General features: G+C 44.1%; 1 protein-coding gene and 1 long non-coding RNA gene across 2 annotated transcripts in view; both read left to right on the forward strand.

Moving 5' to 3' along the window:
* The window catches only part of LOC132534047 (uncharacterized), a 590,553-nt gene that overhangs the window by 559,813 nt on the left and 4,218 nt on the right, over nucleotides 1-26,522 (forward strand). The gene's annotated exons all lie outside the window — the stretch shown is intronic.
* SNX24 (sorting nexin 24) overlaps nucleotides 1-26,522 on the forward strand; it is a 155,606-nt gene that overhangs the window by 124,866 nt on the left and 4,218 nt on the right. The window contains exons 4-6 of the mRNA XM_007527597.3: nucleotides 20,876-20,970; nucleotides 23,428-23,460; nucleotides 24,817-24,881. Coding sequence (XP_007527659.1) covers nucleotides 20,876-20,970; nucleotides 23,428-23,460; nucleotides 24,817-24,881 — 193 coding nt within the window. The remainder of the gene's footprint in view (nucleotides 1-20,875; nucleotides 20,971-23,427; nucleotides 23,461-24,816; nucleotides 24,882-26,522) is intronic.

The following is a 26,522-nucleotide window of genomic DNA, read 5'->3' on the forward strand; positions in this document are numbered from 1 at the left end:
GAACTCAAAACACCAACTTCCCCTCTCCAGCTCACTGTCCCCAACAACACAGTCTGACCGCTGCAACAATCTGTTGAACAGGTAGCCTTTCCAAAAAAAATTATAACTAACCAGTTAAAGTTTAACAAAACTTGGCAATCTAAAAGTTGAGTCTTAGGAGCCACTTACTTAACACAAAAAGTCGCATTTTCTCTCTCTCTCTCTCTTTTTTTCTTTAAATTTGATGTATCTGGTTGAGCTTTCTCTCAACTCCATTTGTGGTGCTGGGGATCTCTAAGCTGAAGAAACTCCTGAAAACTGAGAACATTAACCCCACGTGCACCAAATCCCCCCCCCCACACACACCACCCTGCATTTTCCTGCTTAGGCCCCAAGTGGGCCCAACCTGCTGTTTAATGTAATTAGTTTCAAAGGGAATGTCAGAGCATCCTCCGGAGTTTACTCTGACCCAGAAACCCTCCTCAGAAAGTGATCAGTGAGACAAAACAAGAGAAGGTAGCACAGTTGGGAAGCTGCTTCTTGCTGTGTTGTTCCTTAGTTGGGGGCCTGTTTAAAAAAGTCCTATTTGCTGTCTGACTTGGTTATTTTCTCGTCGCAAAACTGTGCTCCAGACAAAATTGCTCTAGCATGTAGCTGTTTTCTTCTGAAAATGAAGGCATGCTGGGTCACAGACAAAAATAAATGTTCTCCCAAATTATAAGGTTTCCAATATAGCCCCCCACACATACACACATGTACCTGGAATTTTAATAGCAGTTTTTTTAAACACCTATTATAACTAGATCTAAAATTAAAAAAACAGATGAGGCTAGTTCATCTTCAACTTGCTTTTTCCTGTATGCATTAGAATAACTAACCAAGCAAGATTGTTTCCAAGCTCCCCCCCTTTTTGAATATTTAATTTATTCCCTTTTTGTTGCCCTTGTTGTTTTATTGTTGTCGTTGTTGTTGGATAGGACAGAGAGAAATGGAGAGAGGAGGGGGAAGACAGAGAGAGGAGAGAAAGATAGACACCAGTAGACCTACTTCACCGCTTGTGAAGCACGACTCCCCTGCAGGAGCCAGGGCTCAAACTGGGATCCTTACGCCGGTCCTTGTGCTTTGCGCCACCTGCGCTTAACCCGCTGCACTACAGCCCGACTCCCCCCAGCTCCCTTTTTATCCTTGCTGATGTTCAGCTGATAGTGAGCTGTAAAAAAAGCACCGCAGAGGGTAAGTCTGACACCCAATGGCAGCAGCATTGCCACTGGAATTTATTGAAAATAAATAAATAAATAATCCATTTGGTTATTTTTTTTCCAGTGACTTAGATGAGTAATCTAATCACCATTTTTGCTGATAATTTGTAAGCCATGTTACCTCGTCACATGAGGCTCTATTCCTTTCCCTTCTCCTTGGTTGAGTGGTGTGCATGCAGGGATACAAGTATGAACAGAAATATAAACTAGTCACCCACTGAATGTGCTTCAGAGCTTAAAGAGGCTGCTGTGCCCTTCCCCCCACCCCTTTAGCCAGACATTGTAAGAGGAGCAGTTTGAGGAGAGAGAGGTATTAGAGCATAAACCGCAAGTACCTTGTACAGCCAGGTAACAGGGCAAGATCCAGTGCTTAGTTCACTCAACCAGAGGGGCGGGCTGCCTAGCGTAAGGAACTATGCTAGGTGTTCCTAGAAGCTTTCTTTCTCTCTTTTAACCATAGGTATTATTTTCTTAACTCCAGAAGACTCTTGATTTTGTCTCCCACAAAGGTGGTTATGAGGATTAAATGAACTAATATATCTGAAACTAGTTACCAAACCCAAAACAGACTATGTTAATGTGACTGGGAAGGTAGAGTGAGCAGAGTATTGAATATGCATGCAATGAGGTCCTAGGTTCAATCCCTGAACCACACATGCCAGAGTGTTAACGCTGGTCTCTTTCTCACCTAAAGGAACTCTGTATATCTTTTTAAAATGTATTATGCAGTTATTAGATAGTACTGTTATACTTAACAAATCCATCCCTCCACTTCCTGCTGGTCTGTAGCGTCTTGCTACGACTCTCTGAGACTACTGAACCTCCCTAAACTGGAACATGCTTTTGACAGTGGTTCTTGTTACCTCACAGAGCATAGCCTTTCCTGGAGATTTCAGTGATGAAGTTTCTTTTTGTGAAGTTAGAAGTTGCCTCATCAGCACTTCCCTTTCTTGGCCCTGATTGTGCCTCTGGAGTAAGACAACACCCCCCACACCTAGTCCCACCCCAATCAAAGCACTTTCCGAGGTACAGATGGAGAGAGGAAGATGGTGAGAGAGACAAACACACTCTAGGCCTTTCAGAGCTTGACTTGAGTAGACAAAAGAAAGCATGGAGATGAAGTGACTGCATGTGCTACCAAGGAAGCATGTGGGAGTGAGAGAAATGCTATCAGGAAACAAGAGCGAGGGCTTCCGTCACTACCAGGAGGACCAGGCTCAAACCTAACTCATGCTCAGGAAAAAGCAAAGTGCTACCCAAGAGAGCTGTCTTGCCTGCTGGAACTTCTTTGAAACACATTTATCTTAGTCTCCCACTTCAAACCTGCTAGACCAGGTGTTCAGCAAACTGACTTAACAACCCTTCTGAGGTGATTTTGAGACGGGCCAAGTCTGGGTGGGGTAGGAGGGCGGTGTTTCACCCAGTTAAGTGCACATAGTATGAAGCACAAGGATCCACTCAAGGATCCAGGTTCAAGCCCCCACTCACCACCTGCAGGGGGTCCATTTCACAAGAGATGATGCAGGTCTGCAGGTCCCTATCATCTATCTATCTTATCTATCTATCTTCCCCTCCCCTCTCAGTTTCTCTCTGTCCTACCCAATAAGATGGAAAAAATGGCCACCAGAAGGCATGGATTTGCAGTGCTGGTTCCAAGCCCCCATCCCCCAACCCCCGTGACAACCCTGGAGGCAAATAAATAAATGAAGAGCACTGTTCATGGAGGGGGAAATCCCTAAGTGTCAATATTTCAAGGGTCAGAACTGGAACTTAAAAGAAAACACAAGTCGAACCTGAAATGGAATTGGCGTATTGCACCAAAGTAAAAGACTCTGGGGTGGGTGGGTGGGTGGGTGGGGAGAATACAGGTCCATGAAAGATGATGAATGACATAGTGGGGGTTGTATTGTTAAATGGGAATCTGGGGAATGTTATGCATGTACAAACTATTGTATTTACTGTTGAATGTAAAACATTAATTCCCCAATAAAGAAATAAATTATATATAAAAAAAAAAGAAAATCACTTTGTGTGGTCTCCTGCCAGTGGTTAGCAGCTGGGGTTGTAGCACAGGCAAGAAAATGCTGGGGTTCAGCCATAACAGGGTGTCCTAAGTCCACAGTAGGGAGGGTGGCAGAAGGCTTTTCAGGGAACTGGATTGTGGTAGGTTATGGAATCTTTGTTTTTCTTGATGTTCTTTAGTGTAGTCTACAAATGAACATAGGATCCTGTGTGTGTGTGTCATCCTGTGATGTGAGTTCCTAGGTCCAGCTTTCTTTTTCATTTAGAGAGAGATGCCGAGGGCTGGTGAAATAGCTCACTTAGTGTGCTGCTTTGCCATGTGCATGACTCAGATTTGAGCTCAGCCCCCACTGCACTGAGGGAAGGTTCACATGATGTGCTCTCCTTCCCTCAGTCTATCTCTGTGTCTCTATCTGAGAGAGAGAGAGGAGTCAGAGTACTGTGTCACTGTCCATTCTAGTCCTGAAACCAGCTTCCTGAATTGTTCAGCTTCAGTAACAGATTGTTTTTGTTCACTGTATTCATTTAATGATATTCCACACTGACAGTCCAGGGTCTTACTTCATTGTTGTGACTTTCTACAAAGTAGACCCTCTAAACTTGGGGGGGTGGGGGGGGCTATGAAACCAGGCTCCAAACACTTAAAAAAAAAAAAAAAGGAAAATGAGGCTGAGCAGTAGCACTACTAGTTGAGCTAGTTGAGCACACCTGCTGTAGTACACAAGGATCAGGGTTCAAAACCCTGGTCCCCACCTGCAGGGAAGAGCTTCACAAGTGGTGAAGCAGTGCTGCAGATGTCTCTCTCTCTTTATCTCCCTGTTCTCTCTTGATTTCCCTCTGCCTCTATCCAATAAATAATAAATAAAATATTAAAATAAAATGTTCAAGAATACATAAAATTATTTTCTTTTTAATCTTTTTGTATGTGTGGGGGGTGATGGTTAATGGTTTATGGTATACTTGTCATCAGAGGGTACAATTTCTCATTGCCCCGTGATAGCTGTCTATAGAACACTCTTACCCCCTCAACTTAGATCCTTTTCTGCCATCATGCACCAAGACCCCAAAACCCATCCCCCACCCCCTCACCTTTCCCAGAGTCCTTGCTTTTGTGCAATACACCACACCCAGTCCAAGTTTCACTTTGTGTTCCCTTTTGGTTTTTGCTTCTTAAGTTCTGCCTATAAGTGAGATTATCCAGAATTCATTTCTTTATTTTTGGCTTATCCCCTTCAAGTTCCATCTAAGATGAGACAAAGGGAAGGACTTGATCATTTTTAACAGCTGCATGGTATTCCTTGGTGTATATCTACACAGCTTTCTTAGCCACTCTCCTGTTGCTGGGCAGTGAGTTTCTTCCAAGTTTGGGCTGTTACTTACCTAGCACTTCTCAGTCACTAAAAAATGACAAATGTGGTTTCCACATGCTCCTTGGCTGCACCCAAGTGATCACCCCAAACAGACGGGATGGGAGGAACCAGCAGCAGGGCTCAGGTGTTCCCAGGTACAGTCCTGTGTCCTTACAGGGTCACAGTGAGGAAAAATTGGAGTCTGTAGAGTTGAGGCTCTACGTGGACCTCTGCCTGGGATGATTGGTCTCACCTACAAACTGTCTAGTGGTCTGTGGTTTCACGTTTCTCCTGCATACACCTCACCCCAGTACTAGGGGCTCCCCAGAACCCTGGGAAGCTATGGGCAGGGATGAGCAGTGAACCCAGAGGCTGCTACTCCTACTCCTTTGTGAGTGTGCCCCCCCCAACCCAGATGTGCTGCAATCCTCAAGATATGACACTTCTGCATGTGGCAGGTAGTCATTTTAGCTGACTAGTGTAGACCTTAACTATCCCTTTAGTGACTCTTAATAGAAAGCTGTTAAAAGATCATAAAATGTGTGATTAAAAAGACCTGTTCAAGTAGAATTGTATTTTCTTCCACCAGCCGGTACTAAATTAGTCCCTGTGGCTCATTCTAGAATGATTCAGATAATCCTGTGTAACTTTAGTGAAACGCTTTCCATTTCCATCAGGATATTGCCTATGATTTGGTTAATAGACCCAATTTGGGAGGATCGTTCCCCGGACTTTGCTTTGTGTTTTGTCTGTCTCACTACCTATTTGTATGATCTCGTTACTTTTCCTAATGTATGTTTTTGGCACCTGCTGTGTTAAGTACACATTTTTTTATTATTATTTTCTATAGATAGTGTGCTCTGTGTGGACCTGCCCTTTTTTTTTTTTTTAAGTGTTGGGGCTTCTTTATTATTATCGTTTCTTCTTCCATCTTTTAATGTGATTCTAAAAGTTTTATTATTAATGACTTGATAAAATGATTCACAAAATTACGAGGTTTCAGGGGTGTAGTTTTATTCCATATCCACCACCAAATTTCTGTCTTTGTAAGTATGAGGCCTGGTGCTGCAAAAACAAACAGGATTAATTTGTTAAGATCTTAAAATCCATAGAAAATAAGAAACATATTTCAAAGAAGCCCATCTTCATAGCTCCCGGAATTTTTGCTGTGGGATAAGTTAAGTTCATAAATACAAATGAACAAAACTATACTGGGGGAGAGAATGAAAAAAAAAATCTCGGTTGTGTCACACAGTGCAGTAGTGCTACAGACAACATCATGGAGTATGTGCAGAATGAAGGAGTGAATGGCTCCGCGAAGGGACGCATCAGCCAGTAGTTTGGGAACTAGAGAGACCTGCATCCTGTCCCAGATGATTTCCCTTACATTCTGAGCAACGAGGCATAAATGCTGAGGTGTTGCTGAGCCCCCAGCTTCCTGCTGCATGGAATCAGAATGAGCTCATAGCTCACAGTATTGTGAAAACCAGGCGGGTGTCAGGCAGCGGGTTAAACGCAGGTGGCGCAAAGCGCAAGGACCGACTTGAGGATCTGGGTTCAAGCCTCCAGCTCCCCACGTGCAGGGGAGTCGCTTCAGAGGCAGTGAAGCAGGTCTGCAGGTGTCTATCTTTCTCTCCCCCTCTCTGTTTTCCCCTCCTCTCTCCGTTTCTCTCTGTCCTATCCAACAATGACAACATCAATAACAACAACAAGAACTACAACAATAAAAAACAAGGGCAATAAAAGGGAATAAATAAACAAATATATATTTTTTTACATTAGGTTTGCTAGAGATCCTAGCACCAAGGAGGCATTAAGTTGTATAGTGATACAAGCCACATGAACATCGTCGTCTTTGGCAGACTGAAATTATAGTAAGGAATTATAGTCAGGAAGGGGTGCACCCAGTAGAGCACATACATTACCACGTGCAAGGACCCAAGTTCAAGCCCTGGTCCCCCACCTGAAGTGGGGCAAGCTTCACAAGCAGCGAATCAGTGTCTCTTTTTTTCCCTGTCTCCCCACTTCCCTCTCAATTTCTATCTCTATAAAAACAAGCAAACAAAAAGAAACCTGGAGCAGGCATTGAGCTCCCGTGATAATCCTAGTGGCAATAATAATAATGATTTTAAGAGTGTGAAGTTATAAAAAGTCCTATAATGAACTCAGTAATTAACCATCATGTCATAGAAGAGTATGCTGTTCTGTTAAAATATAAAGATGAAATTGCCCACTCTGAGGGAGTTTTCAGAGGGAGCTAATCCTTGAACTGAAGTTGAAAAATGAATAGGAGTTGGTCAATTGAAAACAGGTGGGAACCTATGTGCCAGGACCCAGGTCCAAGCCCCCATTCCCCACCTGCAGCAGGAGGGAGCCCCATGAACAGTGGAGCAGTGCTGCAGGTGTATCGCCTTCTATCTCTCTCCCCCTCTATCTCTGTCTCTCACCCTCCATAAAATAAATAGCTACCAGGAGAAGTGGAACCATGCAGGCACTGAGCCCTACTAATAACTCTGATGGCCAGAAAAAGAGGGGGGGGAGGAGAGGAAGGAAGGGAAGGAGTGAGGGAGAGAAGAAGGAAGGAAGGAAGGAAGGAAGGAAGGAAGGAAGGAAGGAAGGAAGGACAGACAGAAAGAAAGAAAGAAAGAAAGAAAGAAAGAAAGAAAGAAAGAAAGAGAGAGAGAGAAGAGGTAGGAAAGCAGTTGCAGGGATAGAGCTGCCCCCTCAGTGAAAGGAGAGTCTAGACTCAGGGAGACCATGTAGCAGCTGTTTTGGGCAGATCGGACCTTGTAGGCTATTATAAAGAAACTCCTTAGTGCTCCGTAGCCAGAGGCATGGTCTACTGGCCTCAGTCTATTTATCCTAATTAAAACAGTGTTTGACCCTAGTACCCTAATAAATGCAGATTCAATAGTAAGTCACATGCATTTGCTACTAAAAGTCCATGCATTAAAAACTAGAAAAGGTATTTCTTAAAGTTATTTAAAATGTATTTCCAGAAATTAAAAAAATATATCCAAATATTTGCTTTCCGGAATTACAATGAATGATCTTTCCGCTTTATTCTCATTATGTCCATAACTGACTTTGGTAACTATTGGCCTATGGGGGGGAAGAAATATATTGAACAAAGACAAGTATTTTCCTAATGCTTCCCACACACATTTTGTGAGAGCTGGGGCTTGATCCTTTCAGGGTCTATACAGTCTCCTAACCCCTAATCTAGAAATTGTGTCATTCCTGAGACCGACTCTATACTCCTCATCCTGCTGGGGACCTCCTTCTCAGGAGCAGCACAGCTCCTCAGGGAAGACTCACCTTGAACTTGGCCCTACTAAGCCCAAACTACACAACACAAACGAATAAAGCCACAAAACTCAGCAGTGCTATACCCTGGGAACTTCAAGAGAAGGGGCAGTCTACAGGAAGCTGAAAATAAAAATTTCTTCAACAGGTCAGGGAGATAGCATAATGGCTACACAACAGATTTGCTTTTGTTCATTTGTTTGTTTTAAACAGCAACAAGTGGGGGCCAGGCAGTAGTGCAGAGGGTTAAGCACACGTGGCTCAAAGTGCAAGGATCCCGGTTCAAGCCCCCGGGTCCCCACCTCCAGGGGGCGGGGGGTCACTTCCCAAGTGGTGAAGCAGGTCTGCAGGTGTCTATCTTTCTCTCCCTCTCTCTGTCTTCCCCATCTCTCTTGATTTCTCTCTGTCCTATCCAACAACAACAACAACAACAACAATAATAACAACAAAGGCAACAAAAATGGGGAAATGGCCTTCAGGAGTAGTGGATTCCTAGTGCAGGCACTGAGCCCCAGCGATAACCCTGGAGGCAAAAAATAAATAAAAATTAGTATCAGTTTATGCCTTAAACACCCAGACAACACTGTGTAACACCACCCCCTAACACCAGGACAGGAAGCAAATCCACTTAGGAGAAAAAGAGCAAATCCTTCCTGACAAGGAAGCCCCTTCCCACCTCTGCAGCTCAGGTTCGACTTCTTCAGCGCCATGTTCTCCTCAGCCCCAGAACTAACCAGCCTCCTTACTATCCTACATTAAGCCCTTGTCAGTGCTCAGCTTTCAGTGCAAGCCCTCAGATGTCACATAAGGTGACCTGGGGAGGCCTGGGGAACCAAGCAGGTGACCATTTGAACTCCACGTGGATGGATTCTTTTCCTGTCTTTCCTTCTTTCATTCATTCTTTCTTTGTCTTTTTTAAATCTGTACTTATTGGATAGAAACAGCCAGAAAATGAGTGGGAAGAGGGTGATAGAGAGGAAGAGAGACAGAGACATCTACAGCCCTGTTTCACCACTCACAAAACTTACCCGTTGCAGGTGGGAGCCGGGGGCTCGAACCCGGGTCCTTGCACGTTGTAACATGTGCCCTCAACCAGATATGCCACCACCCGGCCCCCACATGAATGGTTTCTAACCCCCTACCCCCAGGTCCAAAAAGGCTTTTGGGCACACTGCGCTCTGTGGCTGAAAGTTCTCATTCCCTCCATCCATGAGCCCAGGAGTTCCTAGTTGCCAGCTCTAGAGTATATTCTCAGGAAGGCTGTCCTTTGCTGAACAAGTCAACAGGAGCTTTGTGACTAAGTCTTTTATTTGAAAAAGTCTACCTGCTTCTCTTCAAGTATTTCTTTCATTTTGTAATCTCACTTTTTCTCCTTTCTTTTCACTGAGTTTGGACTGGACACGTGATTTCAGCATCTCAGGCTGTTCTTTTATTCACATGGAGGAACAAAGGAGATGAGAGAGGAAGAGAGACACTGTAGCACCAGCACTTACCTGGGTACTCTGGTGTGTGTGTGTGTGTGTGTGTGTGTGTGTGTGTGTGTGTGTGTGTGTGTGTGTGTGTGTGTATGTGTGTTCCTCCAAGACTCAAAGCTGGGCTGGGTACTCTGGTGTGTGTGTGTGTGTGTGTGTGTGTGTGTCTCCAAGCCTCAAAGCTGGGCCATCCACATGGCAAGGCATGCTGTCTACCTGGTGTGCTGTCTCTCTGGCCCTGTCATCTCACATTTGTTACTGTGATTATTTGAACACATCAACTCCCCCTTCCCACATACAACCCCCGCCCCATACTTAGTTCTAGGTGGTCAAGGGCCAAGTTTGTTCTGCTCATTGTTGCACTTACTAGATGCACATAAATATGATCAATGTGAATAGATGACCCAGAAATGCACAGAACAGACATATTACTGAGATGTTTCTCCAGTTTTAGCTGTTCATTATTGTGGCTTGATTACCAAAATATGGTATTTTTTTTTCTGACCAACACTATTAAAGACAAAGAGATTTATTTATTTATTTATTTATTTATTTATTTATTTTTCCCAGAGTCTTTTCTATCCTACATTAAACCCTTGTCAGTGCTCAGCTTTCAGTGCAAGGCCACAGATGTTACGTAAGGGGACCTTGGGAGGTTTGAGACACCAAGCAGTTGTCTGTTTGAACTCCATATGGATGGCGTTTCTCCCCTGCACAGAGAAGACAAGGCTTAGGGAGTGTCAGCACAGAGAAATAGAAGTCGCCCTGAGAGCCTACCTGAGATTCCTTTTCCAGGTGGTCATGAACCTCCTGAAGCCTGCTGCTTGGTGTCTCTCTCCCTCTTTCCCTTTCTCTCTCTCTCTCTCTTTATTGTTACCAGGGTTATCCCTAGGACTTGGTGCCTGCATGATGAATCCACCACTCCGTGTGGGCATTTTTCCTTTTTTTTTTTTTTAAATTTGATAGGACAGAGAGAATTTGAGAGGAGAGAAAGAGAAAGGGAGAGAGACAGGGAGTTGGCCAGCTGCTGCACTGGTTTCCCTATTCTTGAAGCCTACTGCCTGCGGGTAGAGATTGGAGACTTGAACCTGGAGCCTTGTTCATAGTGACATGTGGGTTCACCTGGGTGTGCCATTGCTCAGCCCTTGACTGGCACTCCCAAAACATCCCTGCTGTGGCTCACACAGGTGCCAGGGAGCAGATGAGTAGCTGAAGATGACAGAGACTGTGTGAGCTAGTAGGGCCGGTCCCTGAGGACAGGGAGGCTGCAGCCCACTTACTGCAGTGGGGAAACACAGATTTCCTCCCACCCTGGACCAACTGCAGCTCCATGGAAGGGACCAGACAGAGTCCCATTCCCAGCAGAGGATAGAAAAACTTGGGGCTGGGTAGTGATACACTTGGTAGATCACACATGTCCCGGTGTGCAAAGATCTAGGCTCAAGCCCCCAGTCCCCACCTGCAGGGGGGAAGCTTCATGAGAAGTGAAACAGTCCTACAGGAGTCTCTTTCTCTCTCTCTCTCTCTCTCTCTCCATCTCTACCTCCCACTTCCCTCTTGATTTGTCTGTCTCTATCCAAAAGATACATACATAAATAAAATATATATCTTTAAAAGGACAGAAACACATGTCATGAAGTTTGCCCTCCGCCCAACCATCTCAAACTCAATCAGATGGGACGGGGAGAGGGCTTTTGGGACTCTTGCGAGCCCCATCACCCCTCAAGACACCGCAACATAGTCCAGTGCCCTGGCTTTTGTGACAGTGAATAAATCAGGTTCCCTGCAGTTTCTAACAAACCCAGAGAGACAATAGGAATACATGTGGGTTCAGTGTCTTTTTTTTTTTTCCTTCAAGGTTTTGAAAAATGGATAAAAGGATTAGATTTGTGAAACGCAGGCAGCCCTGTGCAGCGATCTGGGAAGGTTAGCACAGTGGTCTTGCCCAAGTTTCCAGCGGTGTGGCGTTCCTGTTATAATTGGCTGCTGGTGAGGCTCGGCCCTAACTAGAATGCCAGCGTTCGATTTCCCCGTGTCCTCAGTGGAGATGTGTCACCGTTCCTGCTCGGCTTTCGTGACAATTTTCTAAAATGGAAACTCGTGGGAAATCATTACAGTGTTTATCCATCTCCCTTGTCGGGCGGCGTTACCCTGTGATATTTTACCGGGGTTTTCCGCTGCCTGATGGCCTCTTGTGGAGGTTAAGGCAGAACAAGTCCCTCTATAATTCCGTGACTGCTTTTTACTTCCTGTAGAAGGAAAGATAACTGACAATTAAGTACTTGGGATGTCACCAAAAGAACATGTGCAACTAATCAATGGCCTCCTTGGGGAACCTGATTTTATAAAGCTGATAAGGGAGGGGAGAATTGGAATTTTGTGATTTGTGTTACATGATGATAATTGCACCTTTTTAGGAGAAAAGACATTTCTGCTGGAGTAAACATTGAGCTTGCAGGGGATGCTGGCCACCATGCTGTTGTTTTTCTGCCCCATCCAAGCAATTTTTTTTTCCTGGTAGATGTTTTTGTAGAGTATTGGACTTCTTCCCCCCCCCCCCCCCCGTTCTTCTACAGTGATATTTCCAAGGGAGTCCTTGATCTGTTTTCAGGGAAACCATCTCTTCTGAACACGAAAAGGATGCTAGTTCTTTTTGGATATTACAAAGGCACGCAGTCACCGAGCTTTGAAGTATATAAGAGTTGAATAGAAGTAGTTGTAAATTCCAGTCCGTAATCCATCACACACTTGTGATAGTACTTTGATTTCACTCCCACTTCCTTCCTGTGTGCATAAATGAGAATTTATGCAGCACTCAGGATCGAACCCAGGGCCTCATGTGTGCAAGACACGAGCTCTTCCCACTGAGCTACCTCTGCTGCCCCCGCCCATATATCTGCATCATACCTGCACACTGTAATCTGTACAGGTCCTGAGCAAGATACTGGATGGCGATTTCCTTAGTACTTCTTTCTGGTCATCCTACAGCGTGTTTCGCTCTTCTGCTTCCTGCTCTCTGTGTGCACCTGCCATTGTGGCTACTTCACTGCACAGACCTCTGTTAGGCTTGCCCTTCTGCTCTGATGGTTTAGATGCCACTTTGTTCTACAGATTCCAGAAGCAGTGGAAATCACCACTTTCCTTAGCATGATGTCTCTTTAACTTAAATACTCTCCTCTCTTTTTGGCCCCTTTCCATGCATGATCCCCTCTATGGCATGGCCTTTCTTAAAGAAACTACTATGAATCTGTTAATTATTTTCATCATTATTATTATTGTTATTATTTTACCAGAGTGCTGCTCAGTTCTGGTTTATGGTGGTGCTGGGGATTCATCCTGGGACCTTTGGTGTCTCATGTGTGAAAGGCATTTTGCATAACTATTATGCTATTTACCCAGCCCTTCTTTGCATTCCTTAAGTTTATTCTCCTCTCTCTCTCTCTCTCTGAAGGACTGGATAATATTGTAGTTAGTAGAATGAGGCTGAATTCTTTTGTTCTGCCTCCAGTGTTATCACTGGGGTTCAGTACCTGCACAATTCTACCATTCATAGTAGCCCATCCCCCCATTTTCTTCCTTCCTTCCTTCCTTCCTTCCTTCCTTCCTTCCTTCCTTCCTTCTTTCCTTCCTTCCTTCCTTGCTTCCTTTTTCCCCACCCTCCAGGGTTATTACTGGGGCTCAGTGCCTGCACTACAAATCCACTGCTCCTGGCAGCCACTTTTTCCATTTTTATCGTTGTTGTTGAATAGGATAGAGAGAAATTGAGAGAGAAAGGGAAGATAGAGAAGAGGAGAGAAAGACACCTGCAGACCATTTCCACCACTTGTAAAGAGAAACCCTTGCAGGTAGGAAGCCAGGGGCTTGAACTGGGATCCTTGCTCCAGTCCTGGCGCTTCGTACCATGTGCACTTAACCTGGTGTGCCAACTACCCAGCCCCTCTTTCTTTCTTTTTGATAGAGCATTGGAGGCAGACAGGCATGGAGAGAAGGAGAGGTACAAAGAGGAGACACAGTTGGAACACTGCACCGCCATTCTTGAAGCTTTTCCCCACTGCAGATGAGGATAAGGACTCGAACCTAGGTCTTTGCCCATGGTACTGTGTGAGCTCTGCAGGGTGAGCCACCACCCACACCCTGCCCAGCTCCCTTTACACGTGGTAGAAGCAGTTCTTGCTGTCCTAAAACTAGTGACCCACAACCACCCTTGAACAGAAATAGCTACTCTGCACCTTATATCTGAGTATTTAATCCTGACTCACAGTGTTTGCTCAGTTCTGACACCTGTAAAACAGGACTTAGTGGGATTTATCCCCTACTATAGCTCCACCTTGTCACATTAATTCTGAAGTCTGAATTATTGCTGTAGAAATTACCCAGAAAGCACTGGGCCTGGAGCCATCAAGGCCCCAAAGTTCAGAATGTGTTTCTTCCCCCCCCCAACCCCCCACCCTCCCCCCACACACCCTGTCACATTATATTGTAACATGTATATTAAACGTGTAATGTTATATTAAATTAGTAAAATCCTACTCTGTTGCAATCTGTCAGTTTGGGTTAAGTAGTAACTTTAGGGTTGGGATGCCAGTATAGTGGTTATGCCTGTGGCACCAAAGGTCCCAGGTTCAATCCCCAGCACCAGCAAAAACTGGAGCTTAGCAGTCTTCTGGGAAAGAAAGGAGGGAGGGAAGGAAGGAAAACTTTGGAATGGGGAAACAGAATAATGGTTCAACAAACAACCTTCATGCCTGAGTTTCTGAGCTCAAAGATTCAATCTGCAGCACTATTATATGTCAGTAAAGTTGCCTTAAAAAACACATTTATTTATGAGAGAGAGAGATAGAGAGACAGAGACAGAGAGAAAGAGAGACAGCCATTTTATCATGTCGTACCAGGAATGGAACTTAGAACTTCACATTCCCGAGTCTAGTGTCAATCTAATGGGATACTATTATTTTCTTCCAAGCCTTCTGGGTGCTCAGAAAACACTCCTACCCCTCAATCCTACCTCTTATGACACATGCAGGGTGGTAGTGCCTCACCTACTGACCCGGCAGTAATAGAGTTTAAGGTCATGCTGGCCTTAATGCTGTGCTAACTTTAAGAACTCCTAGCACCACTGATTGTTACATTTCAAATAGACATGGTAGACACAGGAGCCATAGGAATGACCCTCTGTCTAGATAATGGCACAGCGGTCAGTACATTTTGGTCTATCACCATGAGTAGCCTCGATGCCAAACTACTGCAGCCCAGAGCTACGCCAATGAATTCCGATGGCAAGACAGTGTTCTAGCCAGGGGTTCAGAATGACACAGTGGCAGAAAACTAAAACAAGAACGCCAACATGTCCTTTGAGGGAGATGGCAAGTGGCTCAGTTCATTGGAGCTTTGCGTTTCTGGCCAAATGAAAAGTATGCCCAGTAGCTTTCCTACCACATCAGAGCTCAGAGTTGGTGTCCTCAGGTTAGCTATGAACTGACATCACGATCAGCAAAATTGTGTGTGTGTGTGTGTGTTTCAGGAAGTCAGATACTCTTCTATCCTTCGGTTTTCAGAAGGAAAGCAGGATATTAGAGGGTTGAAGTGCTCTGTTTACTAAATAGACAATAATCCAACCTTCAAGAACTGATGAAAGAGGCTTTGGAGACTGATATAACAGCACAGCTCAAAGCATAAGAATTAGCATTTATTGAACACTAATTGTGTGCCTGAGACTTCATCCCACGGATGCTCAGAATAACCCTTGAAGGCTAACAGAAGTACTCTGGCCTAGAATTTGGCTTAAAGCCTACTATGTGGGGACGGGTGGTAGTACACCTGGTTGAGTGCACATGTTCCAATGTGCAAGGACCCGGGTTCAAGTCCCCGGCCCCCACCTGCAGGGGGAAAGCTTCATGAGTTGTGAAGCAGTGCTGCAGGTGTCCCTCTGTCTCTTCCTCTCTATCCCCTCTTCCCTCTTGATTTCTGCCTGTCTCTATCCAATAAATAAATAAAGATAATTTTTTTTGCATACAATACTGCCTCCTCAAAAACTGCATGTGACTCCTAGACCTTGCTGATTAGTCAAAAGCAAGGACAGGCTACAATGGCAGGAAACCTTTGATATACAAAAATGGAATTTAACAGCCGGGGAGGTGGCATAAGAGATAGTCTTAGACTCTCAAGCATGAAGTACTGAGTTTGATCCCTGTTATTGCACGTCCTGGAGTGATGCTCTGATTATCTCTTCCTTTCTTTTCTCTGTAGTATGTATAGTGTGTGTGTTAAATAATGCAATTTATACACAATTTATACACTGTACGTCAGACTAGGGTTCCCAAGCCCAAGATGCATTCCCAGACAAGATCTGGGTTCATAGAAACAGGCTGGGAGTATGGATCAACCTGCCAACATCCATGTTCAGCAGAGAAGCAATTATAGAAGCCGGACCTCCCACCTTCTGCACCCCATATAGATCTTTGGTCCATATTGCCAGAGGGATAAAGACTAGGGAAGCTTCTGATGGAGAGGATGGGACCTGGAACTCTGATGGTGGAAACTGTATGGAATTGTACCTCTGTTATCTCACAATCTTATTAATCATTATTAAATTACTAATAATAATACAAAAAGATCTGAGTTCTTCTAGAGCATCAGCTTTTTAAATTCTTTTTCTTTAATTTAATTTTTATTTATAAAAAGGAAACATTGACAAAAAACATAGGATAAGAGGGGTACAACTCCACACAATTCCCACCACCAGAACTCCCTAGCCCATCCCCTCCCCTGATAGCTTTCCTATTCTTTATCCCACTGGGAGTATGGACTCAAGGTCATTATGGGGTGCAGAAGGTGGAAGGTCTGGCTTCTGTAATTGCTTCTCCGCTAAACATGGGCGTTGAAAGTTTGATCCATACTCCAGCCTGTCTCTCTCTTTCCCTAGTGGGGCAGAGCTCTGGGGTAGTGGGGTTCCAGGACACATTGGTGGGGTTTTCTGCCCAGAGAAATCTAGTTGACATCATGGTAGCATCTGGAACCTGGTGGCTGAAAAAAAGAGTTAACATATAGAGCCAAACAAATTGCTGACTAATCATGAACCTAAAGGCTAGAATAGTGCAGATGAAGAGTTAGGGTGGTCTCCATTTTGTAGATAGTTAGTAGGCCTATTTTAGTTATATTCCAAAGAGCCCATGACTATACTAGTTTTTTTTTTTTTCCCCCTGAATCTGACATCTGATATGCAGGTATACCCAAGTTATTGTCTGGGGAGATAATGTCATGGCTGGAAAAAGGACCAGAAAGCTGGATCAGGGAAGAGAGTAGCTCCCAAATATGGGAAAGGTGTATAAATATTGTTGACTATATCTCCATTGATTTGATGCTATCTGGGGCCCCTATTAGGCTTAGGAGCCTATGTGACCTCTGCATTCCTGTAGATCTGAGCTCATATTCTGTGGTCATGAGTCAGAACATTCCAAGCCGCCCCAATTTCAGGACCCATCTTCCTCAGGTGTAGCATAGAGTATGTTGTCCACCCTCCCTTCAGAGGATGGAAAATTCTCTACCGTTGTTGATCCAAGTTGTGGGTAAGGTCCTATGGGGGCCCACGAAGGGTTCTATTGTGTTGTTCCTGATAGAGAGAGCATCAGCTTTTTAAGCACTTGCGGGTGTGGGTGAGGGACAGTGATGAGGTCTCGTTTTGTTTGCCCTGTCTCTTATGAAATGAGTTCATAACTTTATGAACCAAAACATTCGGCTGAACTCATCAGACTCCTCTTCAGCATCTCTGTACTAGTTCGGCCAATCATCCCACTTGTACAAATTATATTAGGGAAATTCTTCTCTATTTCCTTCTCTCTGTGCTTGAGTTTAAGTGTTGATTATTTTCTTGCAAGCCTCCTTAGCAGTGTGTAGGAAATGTTCCCTTCAACTAATTTAATGCCCTTGCCATCAGTACTACTTTCTTTCTTATTATAAATTTCAAGACTATATGAGTCATCACTTTATGGTAAAGCTTATTTCAAAATATTCAGAAGATAGTCCATGAAGAAAAAAAAAATGCCCAGAAGTGTCTGGCATTTACTATATTCCTTTATTGCCCCCCCCCCCCTTGTCATTGTGTCTTACCTAAGACAATGTGATCATCTCTCTGGAGTACTCTTTCTGCTGGGGCTACACCACTGGATTAATTCCCGGCCTGGTGTTGCAGGGTAAACAGCTTTTTCTTTTTTTCTTTTCTTTTCCTTTTTTTTGGCCTGTCTTTTGTCATTAATGATCATGTGGTAGCTGTAGCCAGTGCATTGTAGGCCGATCTGTCAAGGCAAATAAACAATTCACCTTGTTAAAATTCCCTCAATCTTGCATTAATAAAACCCAAGTAACCCTCCGAGCACTCAAGAGATGTCTCCCTCCATGCTGCAGTGATGGATGACATGTCTAAAGATCCTGGAAATTAAGTAGTTCAGGTCATTCAAAGTGTCCCACACTTGTTATTGATTTCATTTATTTTAAAAGGTGGGGGGTGGAGATAAGAATGCCATATATATATGTGTGTGTGTGTGTATCCTTTTTAATCTGAAAGCTCCCATTTGTACACATAATTAAGGTGAACAGCTCTGTATTTGTTACAGTGCTAAGCTTTATTATTCAAATAAATATTACAGCATCCTCTTAGACATGCATATATAAGCACGTAGATAATCACTGCAGCTGATATTATGAGAAAAATCACTTTTAAGCTTCATGCAAATGATGACCGCTAGGACCCTTAAGTTCTACACGCTGAAATAATGACCTTCTGGTCACCCATGCAGTTCCCTTGGGTAGGTAAAATTTCCTGTGAGAGTCAGGTGATCTGGGAGAAATGAACTGAAATAGTATTGAAAGTAGGCCTCAAGTTAGAGGAATTTTTTTTTTCAAATTTCTGATATTCTCTCTCTTCCTATTTTGATTATCAAAGAAAGAATAAACATGCTGAATGGATGGCTGGACAGATAGATGGTTGGCTGGGTAGATAAATGGCAAGATGGGTGAATGGGAAAACATTTAGAAAGTGGTAGAGATTTATAATTACAGGTTGCTGTGTCATTTTTTAAAAAGTGTTATTTTGTTATTTATGACTGCATAAGTAATATTAACTGATAATTTTATTTGGCTTGTGGTGGTGTGGGGGATAGAACCTGGGACTTCAAAGCCTCAGACATGAGAGTCTTTTTGCCTTGTTATTTCTGAGAGAGACCCAGAGTATTATTCAGCTCTGGCTTAGGATGGTGCTAGAGAATGAGTCTAGGACCTCGGGGGTCCTAGGCATTAAATCCTGTGCCCTAAAACTGTATCTTGAACTGCCTATCTCCCCAGCTTTTACTGTAGTCTAAGGCAAGTTTAAATTGTTATTTGTAAGCTTTTAGTTGCTTTTCACTTATCTTCAGTGGATAGTGTTTACCGCCATATATCTCAGTACCTAGGATTACAGGTGCCCAGTAAATATGTGTTTAACGAGTGAAGTACAACCCCAATTACTTGTCTTTTCAATTCCTTAAGCATCTGTGGGTACCATGGCCTATGTGAAGAAAAGTCTACCTCCTCCTCCCCAAGGAGGTTGGCTCTCCAGATGGTCCGTCTTCAGAAACTGATGAGCAGGAAGACTGATCCCTGATATAGTACAGAGGTCAGTCTGCTGGGATCAGCAGTGCAGGGAGCCACACACTCTAGTCTTATCACCCAAGATGGGGAACAGGATGCCAAATACAGCTAATAGCAATAGTCCAGAGAACTCCGTAAACACAGGAAATACATAATGTGACCTTCCGTTTGTGGTTTACTGTATGCCATACCCATTTTTGTAAGTCTTCCTGATCAGCTGTCTGAATGATATTTCACTTCCTGTTCTCTTATTTATTTTTTTTTCAGTAGCATGTGTTCATTGAGAAGAAAGCTTGAGTTAGTGGGCTGGGCATTAGCACACCTGGCACTAAGTACACATAGTACTAAGCATAAGGATCCCGGTTCAAACCCCAGTTCCCCACCTGCAGGGGGCACACTTTCACAAGCAGTGAAGCAAATCTGCAGGTGTCTATCTTTCACTCTCTTTATCTCCCCCTCCCCTCTCTATTTCTCTCTGTACTATCCAATAAAATGGGGGGAAAAAAAAGCTTCTGGGAGCAGTGGACTGGTTTTGCCAGCACTGAGCCCCAGGAGGCAAAGAAACAAACAAACAAGAAAGCTTAGGTTATACAAATAGTTTCAGAGGTTGTTTTTGTTTTGTTTTGTTTTGTCTTGTTTTTGCTAATCTTCTGTACTTGTGGTCTTGTGAACAAACATCAAACAAAAAAAGTACAAGGGGCATCAGATGCACAGTTCACACAAGGAGACTCTTAAAATTAAATATATGAAAAGACACCCCCCAATTCTCCATCAGATTCCCCCTTGATACTGCATAATTTGGCTATTGGAGAACTGACATAGTTTTGCTAGCTGGCCAGCTATTTAACAGAACTACCCTAAAAGGAAGAAATCAGTAGGTTGTGTTTGTTTGTTTGTTTTTAAATATAGACACTGGTTTGCATTTAGTGGTAGAGTTGTTCCTAGCCTTGTAAATAGTGCTGTCCAAGTAGTAATAAATGTCAGTTGATCCTGATTCCCAAAACAGTGACAGCTAGGGGATCTTAACTCTATCTGTTAACTATTTTTTCAGCCACAAGGTTCCAGATACTAACATGATGCCAACTGGACTTCCCTGGGCAGATGACCCCACCAATGAGTCCTGGAGCCCCACTTCTCCTGAACCCCACCCCACTAGGGAAAGAGAGAGGCAGGCTGGGAATATGGATTGAACTGCCAATGCCCATGTTCAGTGGGGAAGCAATTACAGAAGCCAGACCTTCCACCTTCTGCACCCCATAATGACCCTGGGTCCATACTTCCAGAGGGATAAAGAATAGGAAAGTTCAGGGGAGGGGATGGGCTAGCGAGTTCTGGTGGTGGGAATTGTGTGGAGTTGTACCCCTCTTATCCTATGTTTTTTGTCTGTTTCCTTTTTATAAATAAAAATTAAAAAAAAAACGCTTAGAATATTTCCTAAATAGTCTGCATCTTCTGTGGAGCTGGAACTGCACACGTAGGTGAGCACTTGATTACTCAGGATATTTTGATGTATAGACAGATTTTAGCACGATCACTGCTATTCCAGTTTTCTGAAAGTCACATTAAGCAGTCTCCATGAAGACAGGTGTCATAGAATCTCCCTGGCTCCCCATTTTCTTGCCCATTACAGTCTGAGGACAGTACATGCTCCACAGATGCTAGTTGGGTATGAAAGTAAATAACCTGTCATTCTCTGCTTCCGTCTCCACTTGACTTCCTGGTGGGTGGAACGGGGGCCACTCCCCAATTTGATGTCAAAAGCAACCTCTGGCAAGAATATGATGGATGGTTCTGACTTTTTGAAGAGGTTGATTGGCTTAATCACCTAGTCAGCTTCACTCTCTGATTCTGTCTTTTGCCTTCACAGGCTGTCATTTTGGAAAATGAAGAACTGCCCAAGCTCTTTCTTGATTTCCTCAACGTGCGACACTTGCCCTCTCTACCGAAGGCAGAGAGTTGTGGGTAAGAATGTCGGTTGTACATGCGGTAATGGGCAGAGTGGTGGTGGGGGAAGGGCCAGCCTGGCTACACCCATTCTTTGGCTCCTGGCTCATCCTCTGCCTATAGCCACAAGAATTCCATCAAAGTTCTTGTTCTTATTTTGTGGCCAGAAGATCAAACTTAACAAATTGACAGTTTTGGAAAAGATTTATTTATGTCTTAATGAAGTGTGTGTGTGCGTGTGCATGTGCGTGTGTGTACTCAGTGTCAGGAGAACAGTGCATCACGGTGGCACATGCAGTGCCAGGGATGGAACCTGGGACTTCACAAGTGCAAGTCCTGCACTCTACCACTATACCCCACCACCACAGACGCAGGAGTTGATGGTTTGAATGAAACTATTGCATGAGCCATGTCCCATGATGCAAATTATGAATCTAGCTAATCTCTTTAGGGATTCATTTGTTTATGTGTGAATACTTGAGCAAAACCAGCATCCCCTAAGTAAACAGTTTCCTGTAATTTAAAACTACAATGATGGGCTGGTGAAATAGCTCTCTTGGATAGTGGGTTGCTTCGCCATCTGCATGACCTAGGTTCAAACCCAACCCAACTGTGTCTCTGTCTTTCTATCTCCCTCTCTCTCCCTCCCTCCCCCCTCTCTCTCCCTCCCTCTCTAGCTTTAAAAAAAATACTAGCAGTTACAGAAGCCAGACCTTCCACCGTCTGCATCCCACAATGACCTTGGGTCCATACTCCCAGAGGGTTAAAGAACAGGAAAGCTATCAAGGAAGGGGATGGGATACGGGATATGGAATTCTGGTGGTAGGAAATGTTGAGAGTTCTACCCCTCTTATCCTATGTTTTTGTCAGTGTTTCCTTTTTATAAATAAAATTAAAAAAATACTATCAATGACCTTCTATGCAGTTTTCCCAATTCCCTCCTTTTCATAACTGAGAACACTGAGACTTAAGAGTTAGTGCTTTTCTCCGATCTCTCATCTTATACTGGCAAAGTCCATACCCCCCCCCAGAAGCTCATCCAGTTGAGCGCACACTGTAACATGATTGATGCCCTAGGGCTCAAACCTCCCCACCCCCCACCCCAGTTCTGTCACCACATAGGAGCACCACACACAAAGAGGAAGCTTCACAAGCGTTGGAGTAGTGCTACAGTCTCCCTCCCTCTCTGTCATTCTCCCTCTATCTTAAAGAAAAAAAAAAAGGAGTTCTCTAGGAATGGTAGAACCATGTAAGGATGGAGACCTAGAGATAATCCTGGTAACAAAAACAAACAAAAAGAACCTAAAGAAAAAATGAAACCGTTAAACATTTTTTTAATTTATTTAAAAAAGGGGACATTAACAAAACCATAGGATGAGAGAGATGCAACTCCACATATTTCCCACCAGAACTTCGTATCCCATCCCCTCCCCTGATAGCTTTCTTATTCTTTAACCCTCTGGGAGTATGGACCCAAGGTCATTGTGGGATGCAGAAGGTGGAAGGTCTGGCTTCTGTAATTGCTTCCCTACTGAACATGGGTGTTGACAGGTCAATCCATACTCCCAGCCTGTCTCTCTCTTTCCCTAGTAGAATGAGGCTCTAGGGAAGCAGAGCTCCAGGACACATTGGTGGGGTTGTCTGTCCAGGGAAGTCTGGTTGGCATCATGGTAGCATCTGGAACCTGGTGGCTGAAAACAGAGTTAACATACAAAGCCAAACAAATTGTTGACCAATCATGGACATAAAGGCTGGAATATTGCAGATGAAGTGTTGTGGGGGGTGATCCATTTTGTAGATAGCTAGTAGACATATTTTAGTTATATTCCAAAGAGCCCATGACTGTACTGTTTTGTTTTTTTTTCTTTCTCTGAGCCTGAAATCTGATATGCAGGTGGATCCAAGTTATTATCTGGGGAGATGATGCCATGGCTGGAAAAGGGACAGAAAGCTGAATCAGGGAAGAGAGTAGCTCTCTAATATGGGGAAAGGGGTATAAATATTGTTGAGTGTAAACCTATCAATTTGATGTGGTCTGGGGCCCCTATTCAGCTTAGGAGACTATGTGACCTCTGCATCCCTGTAGATCTGAGCTCACATTCTGTGGTTATGAGTAGAAACATTCCAAGCTGCCTCAATTTCAGGACCCATCTTCCTCAGGTGTAGTATAGAGTATGTTGTCCACTCTCCCTTCAGAGGATGGAACATTCTCCACCATTGTTGATCCAAGTTGAGGGCACAGGATGAAAGCATTATTAAATGACCTTCTGGACACGTGAAAGTTTAGAATGTTACTACTGTCAGGTTCCTTAGGCTGTGGCAGCAGCTGTGCCGTGACTCTGTAAAGACACCTAACACTGTTGCCAAAACACCTCCCTGTGTCAAGGTCTAGGGAAGATAGCTATTCTTTTTATATGTTGGCACAAATAGCAACCCTCCACTAATGTGATCTTTTTTTTCTTTCAATTTTTTTAGGTCTTTTGATGAGACTGAATCTGAAGAGTCCAGGTAAGAATCAGGGAGCAAGGTTTTTTTTTCTTGTCACAGTGTAAATGCTTAAGGTCACCATGTTTCTGAGACTCTTTGGAGACACTCAATGTGATGCTTACAAGTATTTGCTCAAAAGTGGCAAAAGGAGGCCAGGTGGTAACATACTTGGTTTAGTACACACATTACCCTGCGTAAAAACTTAAGTTCATCAAACGTGGGATGTCAACCTCCCAGCTTCATTACTTTGCCACCAGCTTCCAGATGCTACCATAATGCCAGCCTGATTCTCTAGGCAGACAACCCCACCAATGTGTCCTGGAGCCCCACCTCCCCAGATCCCTGCCCTGCTAGGGAAAGAGAGAGATAGGCTGGGAGTATGGGTCGACCTGCCAAAGCCCATGTTCACCAGGGAAGCAATTATAGAAGCCAGACCTTCCACCTAATGCATCCCACAATGACATTAGGTCCATACTCCCAGAGGGATAAAGAATAGTAGAGCTTTTGGGGGCTGGGGGGCAGATGGGATAGGGAGTTCTGGTGGTAGAAATTGTGTAGAATTATACCCCTCTTATCCTATGGTCTTGTCAGTATCTCTGTTTTATAAATAAAAATAAAGAGAACCTAAGTTTAGAGACCAGGTGGTGGCACACCTGGTTAAGTGCACACATTACAGTGTACAAGGATGCAGGTTCAAGTCCCTGGTCCCCACCTTCAGTGGGAAAGCTTTGCAGGTGGTGAAACAGTGTTGCAGATGTCTCTGTGTCTCTGTCACTGTCTATCATCCTTCCATCTCAGTTTCTCTCTGTCTCTATCCAATAATAAATAAATAAAAATATTTTTAAAAAAAGAACCTGACTTCAAACTTCCGGTCTCCACCTGCAGGGAGGAGGCTTCACAAGCCATTAAGCAGTATTGCAGGTGTATCTCTTTCTCTTTCCCTCTCTACCTCTTCCTTCCCTCTCACTTTCTCTCTGTCTGGTCAAGTATAAGCAAGATGAAATAAAATTTTAAAATTTTAAAAAAGAAAGAAAGAAAAAAAGTGAGGAGAGTCTCTGCCTTTGAGAGCAAAAGAATTGGGTCCCAGTGATGTTTCCCACAAGTAGTGAGAAGCCTGTTCAGCCTCGACCTGGGCTGCGAGACTGAACAGCCCACTTTGCAGCAGCGATGTTTGCTGACATGCTCTCCCTGCCTCCAGCTCTGTAAAGCGGCCCTTGGAAGCCCTGCAAGCTGTCCGCTGTGCTCTACTCGCCCCACAAGCTACAGAACCCTTGAGCCATCCCCGCCCAGCAGTTTGATCCCCTCAAAGCTAGTTTGTAGTGTTTTCTGTTTACCATCGTCCCCTGATGCTGACATGCCTGTTCTTGACCTTTGCAGCAAACTGTCCCACCAGCCCGTGCTGCTGTTCCTCAGGGATCCATACGTCTTGCCTGCAGCCAGCGGTAATCAAACCTGTCATCTGCTAACAGCTCTTTACTGATCTGACCCTGTGCCACATAAACCACGATTTTAATATGGGTCTAACAGAGTGACATTGGTCCCAGGCTTAATAATCTGCCAATAAACCAGTGCTCTTGGTGTAAGAGACATTTAGAATTTTAATTGGGGCAGGCCTTTCAGGAGGAAATGTAATTTTTCCTTTCTCTTTTAAGCAGGCAATTTTGAAAACAGAGGACTAAGAGGGAGGGTCTTTGTTGTCTTGAGAGTTGGAATTCCAGACTCTATTCTTTTTTTTTTTTTTTTTAGGAATGCTTCTCCTCCAAAGTTATGTATAGACATTGCAGCTGTGTCTTTCTATTTGATTTAATTTATTTATTTTGTATTGCCACCAGGATTATCACTGGGGCTTGGTGGCTGCATGACAAATCCACTACCCCGGTGGTCATTTTTCCTTTTATTTATTTATTTTTAATTTCATAGAAAGAAATTGAGAGGGGAGGGGAAGATAGAGAAGGAGGTAGAAAGAAAGACACCTGCAGACCTGCTTCCCCAGTCTGTGAAGCAACCCCCCTGCAGGTGGGCACTAGGGGGGGCTTGAACCCAGGACCTTATGCATGGTAATGTGTGCACTTAACTGTGTACGCCACCTCCTGGCACCCCTCAGGTTTCTTTCTTTTTTTTTTTTTTTTTTTGCACTAAGACTGCAGCGTCTTTGTTGGCTGGTATATATTAAGTTTTTATCTTTAAAGATGAGTAACCCAAGTATGAGTATAATCAGTATCTGATCCTATGATCACTCAGAGTGCTGGTCATAATACTCTGCTGAGCCACCACCCGGCCCCTGTTCTGGGATATTCTTTCCCTATCCCGGGCTTCTGCGACAGCCCTATGATGTCAGCAGGGCAAGGGACATCGCTGGCTGTTGGCGTTCAGGGAGTTTCCATGAGCTCTTTATAGAGAGTGCCTCTTGGACCTCCGCTTCCGGGAGTCACTAAACCTCAGCCTAGTGAAGCCACTGTTGCATCCTGACCTAGAAACCTTATCACCAGCGAGAGAAGGGGGGGCAGCTATCTGTAAGACAGGTGCTGTTACTTTCATGAAAGGTGGCAGGGACTCCGCCCTACCCTGTTGAGGAACCGTTTCTGGAACCCTGATCAGAAAGCACTGCCTTTGCTATAGAGGACATAGTCTTACTTGCCTTACTTGTCCCCAACCCTTTGTACAACTTTATGTCATTCATTCATTCATTCATTCATTCATTCACTATATAGACAGACACAGAGAATTGATAAGGAAGGGGGAAAGAGAGATAGACACCTACATCACTACGTCACCACTCACAAAGCTTCCCTCCTACAGGTGGGGATTGGGAGCTTGAACCCAGGTCCTTGAGCATATTAAACATGTGCACTCAACCAGATGCATCACTGCCCACCCCACCCACCTTGTGCAGCTTTGATAATCAAACACTATTCTCTTAGCCTACGCATTTTGGCCACTGTTGAGATTTTTCTGGGAGAGTCAAAACAAAGTCTTGCCAAGATCTCCAGTGCCTACGTTGCATCTAAGCTCTTAAAGAGTTCTCTCAGCTCTCCTCTGTTTTTTCCTCCTGCACTCAATTCTGCCATGCCTCCTCTTTGCTT

Source organism: Erinaceus europaeus, chromosome 2 (assembly GCF_950295315.1).
Source record: "Erinaceus europaeus chromosome 2, mEriEur2.1, whole genome shotgun sequence".
Taxonomy (NCBI): domain Eukaryota; kingdom Metazoa; phylum Chordata; class Mammalia; order Eulipotyphla; family Erinaceidae; genus Erinaceus; species Erinaceus europaeus.